The following is a 12,091-nucleotide window of genomic DNA, read 5'->3' on the forward strand; positions in this document are numbered from 1 at the left end:
AGTGTCTGGACCTTCTTCCATCGAAGCGGGAGCCCTGGATGTCCGCTTGGGGCTGGAAGGGCCGTGACTCCCCGGACCCCCCTTCCCTGCACCACAGAGGTGCCCGTTTCTGGGGTGAATGAGCACCCTTCACCCACTGGCTTTGGACATGGCTGTTTAGCTCGAACTGATCCTTAGATGATGCTTCTCTCTCCAGTTTCGTCTGGGCATGGGGAGCTTGGTTATGACTTTCCAAACGAAGAATGAAAACATAAATCAGCAACAATAAGAACAACAAATCCCAGGCGGCGAAGGCACCGGCTTTCATCCCAGTCCCTCCCAGAGGAGGCCATCGCACAGGTGCATTCATTACAGGCCACGCGGCAGCGGCAGCAGCGGGGACTGAGCTGCAGCCCTGGGGCGGAGCTCCCTGGGGAGGCTCCGGATGGATGGTGTGCCATGGAGGTTGTTGGTGAGGCGCCGAGCCTGGGTTACCCTGGGAGCGGAGGCTGCGGCCTGGTGACGCCTGGGGCTGCTCGGGGCCCAGTGGGAGGGATGGCCCGCTGGGTGAGTCGTTGTGTCTCTGGGGAATGACTGTCCCCTTAGGGTGGCTCTGCTGCACGTTTCCGGAAGTCCATTTTTCCCACTGCACATTTACTTATCCCGAGTCCTGTGCAAAAATTTAAAAAGTGTTCTTTCTTTTTTACTTTTACTTACCATACTCGTCACTTTCGTGATCCTAAGATAACGTTAATGTTACTGATTTCAGATATTGTAGGCCTTATTTCCAAGGATGCGTGTAGTTAGTCCAGTACATTTGGCTAGTGGAACCATGTTCTAAATATTGGGTATCAGCCCTAACCGGTTTGGCTCAGTGGACAGAGCGTAGGCCTGCGGACTGAAGGGTCCCGGGTTCGATTCCGGTCAAGGGCATGTACCTTGGTTGCGGGCACATCTCCAGTGGGAGGTGTGCAGGAAGCAGCTGATCGATGTTTCTCTCTCATTGATGTTTCTAACTCTCTATCCCTCTCCCTTCCTCTCTGTAAAAAATCAATAAAATATATTTTTTAAAAATAAATAAATAAATAAATAAATATTGGGTATCAGAGCTACGTTCTGTTTTATGTGAATTTTGCCCTCACACGACCATGGGTGATAAGCTTCACATCATTTAAATCCTGGGAGCCTGGCCCATGTGGCTGAGTGGTTGAGCATTTGAGCGTCTACCTACAAACCAGGAAGTCAGGGTTTGATTCCAGGTCAGAACACGTGCCCGGGTTGCGGGCTCGATCCCCACTAGGGGGGGTGCAGGAGGCAGCTGATCCATGATTCTCTCTCATCATTGATGTTTCTATCTCTCTCCCTCTCCCGTCCTCTCTGAAATAAAAAGAAAATATATTTTTTTAAAAAGGGAGAATTTATTGACCTAGCAAATATTTATTGCTTACCCGGATCAGGGAACTGCCCTGGCAGTTTCTATGTGAAACAGGGCACTGTGTCACACACAGGAGGCCATAACCATAGGGAAGGGAGGACAAGCAGGGAGCAAATACGAGGCAGGATTTTTTATTCAGAAACTAGAGGCCCGGTGCACAGATTCGTGCACTGGTGGGGTCCCTTCGCCTGGCCTGTGCCCTCTCGCAATCCGGGACCCCTCGGGGGATGTCTGAGGCCAGGTGCACAGGTTCAGCCTGATCCCCACAGGCCAGGCCAAGGGACTCCACTGGTGCATGAATCCCCTTCCCTGCCCCTTCCCTCTGAGATTCATCAGTCTGTTCCATGTTTCCACGCCTATACGTTTCGTGTCTGCCCCCTGGTGATCGTGCACATCAGAGCTACCAGTCGAACAGTTGAACAGTCACGTAGGCTTTTATATATATAGATGTGCATTAAGTGGAGGGGATGTCACCCTTTCCTTTTGGGGGTCCACAGCAAGGTGCCACGCGGAAGAGAGTCTCGAAGCCCACAGTGGGCGGGTTTCACGTGGAACTGCCTCAGACCAAGTCCCGCTGGAGCTAGCGGGTGGCTTCGGGCCAACAGATGGGAAGGGTGTGGGAAGACGGCCTGGGATGACTGCTCATTGGTGCCTGTCTGTGTGCACCGGCTCGTTGGCATATGTTCCGGCAAATGTCACCAGACACAGCCGAGGGTGACCGGCAGGTGCTGGGGAGGCTCTCTGCTTCCAGCCCATTCAAGGCGCTCATAGACGCCCCAAGCAGACTGGGGTACAGTCCAGGAGGCCAGCGGGAGGGGCAGCTGAGGGCACACGGCAGGCTGCGGCAAGTGAACGCGCCCGCGTTCAGCACCTCCTGCCGCCAGGACACAATTCCAGGCAGCTGAACTCTGGGTCCCGGGGCCAGCGTGATGAAACTTCTGAGGTGAACAGGAAGTTTCCATCAGAGTCAGAACAACTTTTTTTTTTTAATTTAATAAATCTTTATTGTACAGATTATTACAATTGTTCCTCTTTTTTCCCCCATAGCTCCCCTCCACCTGGTTCCCACCCCACCCTTTGCCCTTACCCCTCCACTGTCCTCATCCATAGGTGTACGATTTTTGTCCAGTCTCTTCCCGCATCCCCCACACCCCTTTCCCCCCAAGGATTGTCAGTCCACTCCCTTTCTATGCCCCTGATTCTATTATATTCACCAGTTTATTCTGTTCATCAGATATTTTTATTCACTTGATTTTTAGATTCACTTGTTGATAGATATGTATTTGTTGTTCATAATTTTTATCTTTACCTTTTTCTTCTTCCTCTTCTTAAAGAATACCTTTCAGCATTTCATATAATACTGGTTTGGCGGTGATGAACTCCTTTAGCTTTTTCTTGTCTGTGAAGCTCTATATCTGACATTCAATTCTGAATGATAGCTTTGCTGGGTAGAGTAATCTTGGTTGTAGGTTCTTGCTATTCATCACTTTGAGTATTTCTTGCCACTCCCATCTGGACTGCATAGTTTCTGTTGAGCAATCAGCTGGCAGTCGTATGGGTGCTCCCTTGTAGGTAACTAACTGTTTTTGTCTTGCTGCTTTTAATATTCTCTCTTTGTCTTTTGCTCTTGGCATTTTAATTATGATGTGTCTTGGTGTGGTCCTCTTTGGATTCCTTTTGTTTGGGGCTCTCTGCGCTTCCTGGACTTGTAAGTCTATTTCTTTCACCAGGTGAGGGAAGTTTTCTGTCATTATTTCTTCAAATAGGTTTTCAGTATCTTGCTCTCTCTCTTCTTCTGGCACCCCCATGATTCAGATGTTGGTACGCTTGAGGTTGTCCCAGAGGCTCTTTACACTATCTTCATATTTTTGGATTCTTTTTTTTTTGCTTTTCTGGTTGAGTGTTTTTTGCTTCTTTGTATTTCAGATCTTTGACTTGATTTTTGCAATTCTCTAGTCTGCTGTTAGGTCTCTGTATAATATTTTTTATTTCAGTCAGTGTATGCTTAATTTCTAGTTGGTCCTTTTTCATATCCTCAAAGGTCTCACTAAATTTATTGGCCTTTTCTAGAAAATTCTTGAAAAACCTTATAACCGTGGTTTTGAACTATATATCCACTCGTTTGCTTTCCTCCATTTCTTTCATTTGTGATCTGTTTCTTTGTCTCCGCATTTTGGCTGCTTCCCTGAGTTGATAGAGTGGCTTTGTATGCTAGGTGTCCTATAGGGCCCAGTGGCTCAGCCTTCCCAGTTACCTGAGGTGGATACTCTTGGTGCACCCCTTTGTGGGCTGTGTGCACAGTCTTGTTGTAGTTAAGCCTTGATTGTTGTTGGTATCACTGGGAGGAATTGTCCTCCAGGCCAGTTGGCTGTGAGGATCAGCTGTGTCTATGCTGGGAGAACTTCTGTGCTGGAGACACCCTTATGGGAGAAGACTTGCAAAAGCCTCTGTGCTCAGCTTGGATGGGGCGGAGTCTCAGGGCGGAGCAGACAGCAATGGCTTCCTGTCAGCCCTGCCCTAAGAGGCCCCCCAGGTCTCAGTATTCCATGGTAATCGCTGCAAGCACCTCTGAGAGAAAGCCACCCTTGAGTTCCGCCCGCTGCCAGACAGTCCAGTTTCTCCCCGAATGAGTCTGGGTCCCCAGAGTCTTGCCCAGAACTGGAGTTCAGCGCAGTCGGGAGCTTTTGTCTCCCTTCCGCTTGAGAAAGCCAGCCACGTACTCAGTTGCCAGCCCTCTCCACGCACGCTTCTCAGTACCTCTGCCTTCCGCAGTTCCTCTGAGTCTCAGTGTGCTTTTCTCTTTCCTTCTAGTTGTAGAATTTCCACTCAGCCATCCTTCCTGTGGTTCTGGATGATATCCGTTTTGTCTTTTAGTTGTAGTTTTGAAATTGTTGTGTGAGGCAGCTGTTTAGGTATTTACCTATGCCGCCATCTTGGTTTCTCTTCCTACCAGGTCTCTTCAGAATGACTTTTTTAAAGCATCCATTTGTCTTATTAAAACAAAGGCTTTGGGTCTGAGCTCATGACTCAGACACAGAAAAGAAAAACGAGAATGCTACAGGTCATGCTGGCTTTTCACAAAACCGAAGCGAATAATACTGTGTTGAACAGGGGCTTTCCTCCATATGCTGTGAATATTGCTCATGCTTTTGGCAGTTTTTGGACCAAGAAGGGAGAATAAGGAAAGGGGGAGGCGTGATGAAGGGTCCTGTTACTTGGACAAAGTGGGAGAGAAAAGCTCAAGACAATGATGGAATTGCAGTCCTTGGGTGGGAGAGTTTCTACAGACACTTAGAATGCATCCTGACCATGAACTGCTCTCAACCTCCAGCCCGAAAAAACCTCAAGAGAGAAGCGAATAGACTTCACTTTGTACAGTTACATCCGCAGACTAACCCCTGGCTCATGTATGATAAGCATATAAGCTTATTGATTGGGGTGGAGCGAAGCTTTAACTCTCAGGGGGCTCTTTGGAGCGTTAGGCAGAGCCGGGTTCATAAACCTCAACAGTAGGCTTGTCTAAAGCAAGTCCACATGGCCGATTGAACCCTACTTTCTTTTTTTTTTTTAAGAACCTGCAGTTTCACAGAATGCTCCGTGAGGAAGGCTCAGGTCAGACAAGCTTGGGTGGACTGTGCTCTGTGGCTCCTAAGAGTCTGTAGAGTTTGCCCGGCCGGCATGGCTCAGTGGTTGAGTGTCGAACTATGAACCAGGAGGTCATGGTCATGGTTCAACTCCAGTCAAGGGCACACACCTGGGCTACAGGCTCGATCGCCAGTGTGGGGCGTGCAGGAGGCAGCCGATCCGTGATTCTTTCTCATCACTGATGTTTCTGTCTCTCTCTCCTCTCCCTTCCTCTCTGAAAGCAATACAACTATATTATATAAAAAAGAGAGAATCAATAAGGAAACATATATATTTTTTTAAATGCTGTCGAGTCCTGCAGGGGGAGGACATGCTTACTGTGGCTGCGCCGAGCATCCCCTCCCCTCCCCGGGTGGGGCTCAGGGCCTTGCACAGGGGCACCCACTGCCCGTGCCCTAAGGTGCACCTAGAGGACTTGGCTGGTCCGCGAGTGGGGCTACAGAAACCACAACCACTCGAAAAGCTCCTTGGTGTTATGTGGGGGGAAAAGTCATTTTTAGGAAGTTTAAGGACTTAGGGGTGAGCACTATGCTAGCTGTGACTTAATTACAAATGGTTCAGTGGACAGATATTTACATGCTGCACCCGTGTATGTTTGTGTAGGAGACGGCCCCCCAAACACTCAACCATGCGGAGTGTTCCCAGGGGTGAATTACAGGGAAGCAGATAGTTTGACAATGTTTTGAAATATTTCTCTAGATTGAAAACTTACAACAGAAAGAGGGGAATCTACCGGCACAAGCTGCTTTGACTCTTTTGCATGGGAAGGGGCGGCCCTTGGGAAGAGCTGGTCAGGAGAGCAAAAGGGTTTTCAGACCCAAACAAGTCAACGGGCGGGGCCCACGCTAGTGACTGGAGACCGCGGCACCCCTCCGGACCGGCTGCTGGCGCTGACTCGCCCTGCCGTTCCTGTAGGCATCAGCGCTCCGCGTGCACGAGTGTGTGCTCAGCCCTGCCCTGCCGCTCCTGTAGGCATCGGGGCTCCGCGTGCACGAGTGTGTGCCTCAGCCCTGCCCTGCCGCTCCTGAGGGCTTCGGGGCTCCGCGTGCACGAGTGTGTGCTCAGCCCTGCCCTGCCGCTCCTGTGGGCATCAGTGCTCCGCGTGCACGAGTGTGTGCTCAGCCCTGCCCTGCCGCTCCTGTGGGCATCAGTGCTCCGCGTGCACGAGTGTGTGCTCAGCCCTGCCCTGCCGCTCCTGTGGGCATCAGTGCTCCGCGTGCACGAGTGTGTGCCTCAGCCCTGCCCTGCCGCTCCTATAGGCATCGGGGCTCCGCGTGCACGAGTGTGTGCTCAGCCCTGCCCTGCCGCTCCTCTTGGCATCTGTGCTCCGCATGCACGAGTGTGTGCTCAGCCCTGCCCTGCCGCTCCTGTGGGCATCAGTGCTCCGCGTGCACGAGTGTGTGCCTCAGCCCTGCCCTGCCGCTCCTATAGGCATCGGGGCTCCGCGTGCACGAGTGTGTGCTCAGCCCTGCCCTGCTGCTCCTCTTGGCATCTGTGCTCCGCGTGCACGAGTGTGTGCTCAGCCCTGCAGGCGGGCACTGGGAGGCTTCCCAGAGCTGCTCGTCAGGGTGTCTGTTCTGATTCCCGTCCGGTCCCGTCCTGTCCTGGGTGCTCGGAGCTCAGCATGACGCCGAGAAGCCTGCCATACGCAGTGTCCTGTAGCCCCGTAGGCAGGGAAGCCTGTCCGAAAAGGGATCTCAGGATTCACCGACTCTGGCCACGCAGAGCCAACAGCTCGGAATCTGCTGTAGCCAGGACGGGCCTGAGCTCGACCCTGCTCAGACTGGCTGTTCCTCCCCAGCCAGGGGCCGCTCTGGGAAGCTGAGTAACGATCACATGTCACGGCGTGGGCTGCGCGGCCCGGGCCCCGGCTGCAGTGCTTTCTCTGTTTTCAAGGGCTCCGGAGAAGGTTGCCGCACAGGAAGAGGCGGGGATGGGTCTTCAGATCAACAATGTTGGGAACACGCCAGCGGGAGGGAGCGAGCAGGCCCCAGTCCGGGTCTCTGAGATGCTTGGCTCCTGCTGAGAAATTCGCTGACTGTGCTCCCCGCAAGGCTGGTGTCTGCGGGCTGGGCGCCTCTGGGAGCGCTTCCTAACCCATTCCTCTCCTCCCTCCTTTTCAAAGTCCTTTAACCTCTGCCTAGGTCATAAAACTCGAGAAACTGGGTTTGTCCATAATGTCGGTAAAGGTTTTAACAGTACAGGCTCTGCCTCCTTCACTAAGCTCCCCTTACTCCACATTAAAATGTCACAGATCTGTGACCGTCCCATGTTCTCTGTTATCATGGCGTTCCTATAGCTTTAACATGCTTCCATCTGTCACATTTCTGATACACATATGGCCTTGAGGATATATTTTATGTGGTTATTATAGTGCTAACAACACTGTGATATTCATCAACTTAAATACCTTGTACATAAAGGCACTGAAGTTACGAAAAGGTGTCAGAAAAGGGTAGTTTCTTACCGATGATTTCCAGTGTGAACAGGTAGATATCTACTGGAAACTGGAAGCCAAATATTCATCTCTGAGACTAAGGATTATAAAATATGTTGCCAATAAATGATAAAAATAGCAAACTTGAACCTTTATTGTGCTTTTCGTTTCACAAGTATTGTCACCCATAATATTAGTAAAGATGGCTGAACAAATGACAATATGTCTTTTTTTTTTTTGTAAATTAGTAAAGCAAATGGAGCTTCATAAGACTTTAGGATCTTTTTTCCTCATTTTCATACTGTTTTTAATAAATCATATGCATTTGGGAGTCTAAAGGTTTTCACTCCTAATGATCAGAAATACTGTATATTATTTCTAGATGATAAACAAAACGTTACGCGTGGCCTTGGGTAACTCCTACCCAGCCAGAAGAAAGTTAAGGATTGGAAGAAGTATTTAGTAACTTTAGAGATCTAGAAATCTAGAAAGGCGGCTCTTTTCCCGGTAAGTGCTTCTGTGTGAAGTTAACTCTGCAGACGTGGACGTGTGAACCCCGCCAGCAAGGCTTCCTCCTCTCCGGAGGCGTGCTGACTGTCTGCCCAGCTCTGACTCTCGGTGGCATGTTGCCAGGGCGGCCTGTGTCCTGGTGGAGAACCCAGTGAGATGCACAGCCCCATCCGGGCCTGGGTGCGGCCCGCCCTCACGGCTCTGCTGCCCCGGGTGTGACCGTGTATTGAAACAGCTTCATCGAAAACCCAGCAACCTAGCATCATGAAGGTACTAGCATCATGAGAGATTACTGGTCCATCCCTGTGGATCCATAGGAAGGGGAAAAGTCTGGAGTTTTCAAACTGTGTTCAGAGCATGGAGCTGAACTCAGGAGCACGGTCTCTGTGACCCCACATCCCCCACACTCCCGTCCCCCGTAAGCCATGGCAGCGGAGGGCGCACCGCAGGTCCCCGAGCAGAGCAGCAGGTCGCGCACTTGGCTCAGGCGGGGCCGTGGGCCAGGAGAAACGGCTCTCGCTGTTTTGAGCATAAAACCAGATCTCCCAGATTACACTGCTGTAGCCTCGTTGGAACATCCATCCCGTGAATGTTTCCAGTGCCCCGAGGAGTCGGCCCCAACGCCTGCCCGCTTCGGTTCTGCGTCCATCACTGATGGGCCACGCCTCTGCTTCTTCTTTCCCAGCAGGTAGACCGGCCTACAACAGCTTCTACGTCTACTGCAAGGGCCCCTGCCAGCGGGTGCAGCCCGGGAAGCTGCGGGTGCGGTGTGGCACGTGCCAGCAAGCCACGCTCACCTTGGCCCAGGTAAGGACCAAGCGCCCGGCAAGGGGAACGCGCACTTCGGAGTTGCCGCTGGAGTTTCTAATCAGCCGCCGCCGTGTCTCTCACCACGGCCTTCCATGCGGTTGTCATGGTTAGCGGGGTCTGACGTTTCCGTTAAAGCTGCAGGACTCGGTGGGGCCAGGGAGCCCGTGCGGGGCCGTGTCTTCAGTCAGGCCTGCTGAAAGGAGAGGGACGGCCTTCCCGGAAGGAGGGGAGACTTGGTGGGTGCCTTCTCCACCTTCCTAAGGTGCTGGGAAGGGTTCGAGGCCTGGGTCTGTGTGGGGTAACAGGTTTGGGTATACATGTCAACATTCAAGGGGCTCCCTACAGTCATGCGCTGAAGGGTGCTGAGTGTGAGGGACAGGTGCAAAGGGAAGCTGTGGCTGGGGGAACCCGAGCGGGTGCCTTTGGAACGGGGGCCAGCAGCCCAGCGTCTGCTGTGGCCTCGCCGGCTTCTGTGCCGTCCACAAGCTGAGGGAGGGCCCCACATGTGTGTGACGTTTTCACGTGGTCGGGAAACATCAGAAGAAGAACATCGTGTGACCCGGGACCATTAGGTGACGTGGCACTCAGCATCCAGTGAAGACCTGTTGGGACCCCTTCTGCCCAGACTGCCTCCTCCCCGGGCTCTGGGCCTGGGCGGTGAGACCTCCGCAGACAGGCTGGCACTCGGTGGCCCGAGAGAAAAGCCTGTCGGAGCCGATAGAAACCATGCACACGGCTAGTTGGTGGCGTGAGTGTGAGGCTGGGCAGGGCTCACTGGGCTGAATGTGACGTGGGTGCGAATGTGTGCGGGTGGGGAGGCCGGGCAGCGCGTGGGGAGGGCACAGCGGGGAGGCAGGAAAGGACGGGCGGCGCTGGGGCGACCAGGGGCCGAAGTGTACACAGACCCCTGTTTCCATGTCAGGCCCAGCGGTGGCGAGAGAGTTTAGCTTGTGTCCTGCAGGCAGCGGAGAGCCGGACAACGTGCTGCGGACACAGGGCTGCGTGAGATGATGTTACAGACTCGGGCTGCGTGAGATGATGTTATAGACACGGGATGCTGAGATGGTGTTATAAACACGGGCTGCGTGAGATGATGTTATAGACACGGGCTGCGTGAGATGATGTTATAGACACGGGCTGCGTGAGGTGATGTAATAGACACGGGCTGCGTGAGATGGTGTAATAGACACGGGCTGCGTGAGATGATGTAATAGACACGGGCTGCGTGAGATGAAGTTATAGACACGGGCTGCGTGAGATGATGTTATAGACACGGGCTGCGTGAGATGATGTTATAGACATGGGATGCGTGAGATGAAGTTATAGACACGGGATGCGTGAGATGATGTTAGAACCACTCTCAGTGCTGAAACCGTCCGCCATCTGGATTGACGTTGGTGGCAGAGAGGTTATTATTTAATAAACTTTTCACGGGGTTCTCAGGGCCTAGATCGGGGAGGTGCCTGAGGAATGGAATAGTGGGGCACCGGAAGGCCCCAGAGGTGCTCGAGGAGGGGCAGCAGGGGAAGATGGAGCAAGTACGAACAATGAATTCAGTGTTTCAGTCCAATACATGTCAACCACACAGGCAGGCCAGGTGGGAAGACCAGCCCGTGAGTGATCCAGACTCACCCTGACGCCGCCCCCCCGCCACCCCCCATCCCAGAGGGGACCGTCCTCGGGCTGTCCATGGAGAGAGAGGGCTTCTGTCCTAAAGCCCCACCACGTTCTCCACCCGACGCCCTCGCCTCCCCAGTGCAGCCAACAGCCCTATGGTCTGTCCGGCGCAGCCCGACCCTGCACATGGGCTGTGACTGTTACTCACCTCCTACTGTTCCCAGTACAAAGAGCAATATTGTTGTTTTCACATATATTACAATAAATGGCCTCATCCTCTCCACGGGCTATCTCCATTAATTATGTGGAACATCTGAGGCCAGCACTGTTAGCAAATCCGTTTTAGACGGGGGAGGGAAGGAGGCTTAGCGAGATTAGGCGAACAAGCCCGCTAAGCGGTGGCCTGGGATTGGAACCGGCCGGTGTGGCCTCAGCCTGGGGGTTAAAGCTCCGCTTCACCACACAGATGGATCTGTTGCACGAGGGTCACCTGTCAGATGCCCCGTGACCACAGGTGAGTGAAAGTCTAAGTCAGGTGCGGGCAGTGGGGCAGGGCAGCCAGGCCCACGGATAGGAGTCGGCTCCCCGGGTGTCAGAATTGGGGGACGGCGGGGGGGGGGGTGGTCCTCAGTGTGGCCAGTCTTTAGTTAACAAGGAGAAGCCATACACATGCAATTTTTCCTGGAAAAATGTGCTCCACGGGGGAAATAGAAGCAACGAAAAGGAAAAGCACCACAGCATCCGCCTAAATGCCCCCCACCTGAAGGTGGGGTCACGTGATGCACGATTGTGGGTTCGGCCGGAGCAGCTCTCCGGGGAGGCGGTGTAGGGTGAGCTCCCCCAGGGGCTCTGGAGCCGGAGCCTGGGTTAGAGGCCCCTTCATCACGCTCCCCCCCCTCCCCCACCACCCGTCAGCTCAGGAACTCTGGGGCGGGGCCCTGGGGACAGAGCGTTTAGGGAACGGGGCTGGGTTCTTATTTGTCATGCCGATGAGTGGATATATGAAGAGTACTGAGAACGCCAGCTGGAACAGGAATACTCAGAAATATAAACTGCTGTGTTATTGTTGTTTTCACATATATTACTATAAATGCACGCACACGCACACACACACACACATCCACTCCTGGAAATCAATCCAGGCTCGGCTAATTCCTTTTGGAGAAGCGAAAGCACCCCACCCAGCCTTGTATTCTTCTCTAATTCTTACCACAGACCTGCGCAGTCGCCCTCGTCACCCAGTGGTGTGAACAGAGAGGGGAAATGGCCACCCAAGTCCGTGGTCAGCAGGTGTTGGCACCAGGAGGGAGCAGTCCTGTCCGGGTTTCCCGGGAGCCCGCCTTTCCTAGCAAAGACCTGGCCGCGCAGATCTGCTGGTCAGTGTCCCGTGATCCAGCTCAAGTCTCTGGACTTAAGAGATCCTTCCAAAGTTCTCCTGGAAAGATATGCTGAAGGATTTTTAAAAATGGCCTTCTTCAAAGACTACTTAAGGATGGCTTAACCCAGGTGTGCAGGACAGTGTCTGGGGGCGGCACAGCTGGCACTCAGCAAGGGCGCAGGCTAGGCGCTTCAGCCTCCGTCAGTGACAGCAAGGACACACTCCACAGGGCCGTCAGATGCCGTCTCTGGGGTCTGGCCACCAGCCAGGCCTGACGGTC

The 12,091-nt window shown here is 53.1% G+C and overlaps 1 protein-coding gene across 10 annotated transcripts in view; it reads left to right on the plus strand.

The window, feature by feature from the left end:
• The window catches only part of PRKN (parkin RBR E3 ubiquitin protein ligase), a 638,297-nt gene that overhangs the window by 277,900 nt on the left and 348,306 nt on the right, over positions 1–12,091 (plus strand). For all 10 annotated transcript variants that reach the window (XR_013960334.1, XR_013960335.1, XM_080663608.1 and 7 more), the window contains exon 4: positions 8,692–8,813. Coding sequence is in view for 8 of the 10 variants with exons in the window: in XM_080663608.1 (XP_080519734.1) it covers positions 8,692–8,813 (122 nt within the window). In the remaining 2 variants the exon portion in view is untranslated. The remainder of the gene's footprint in view (positions 1–8,691; positions 8,814–12,091) is intronic.

This window comes from Plecotus auritus (genome assembly GCF_963455305.1).
Source record: "Plecotus auritus genome assembly, chromosome: 4".
Lineage (NCBI taxonomy): Eukaryota > Metazoa > Chordata > Mammalia > Chiroptera > Vespertilionidae > Plecotus > Plecotus auritus.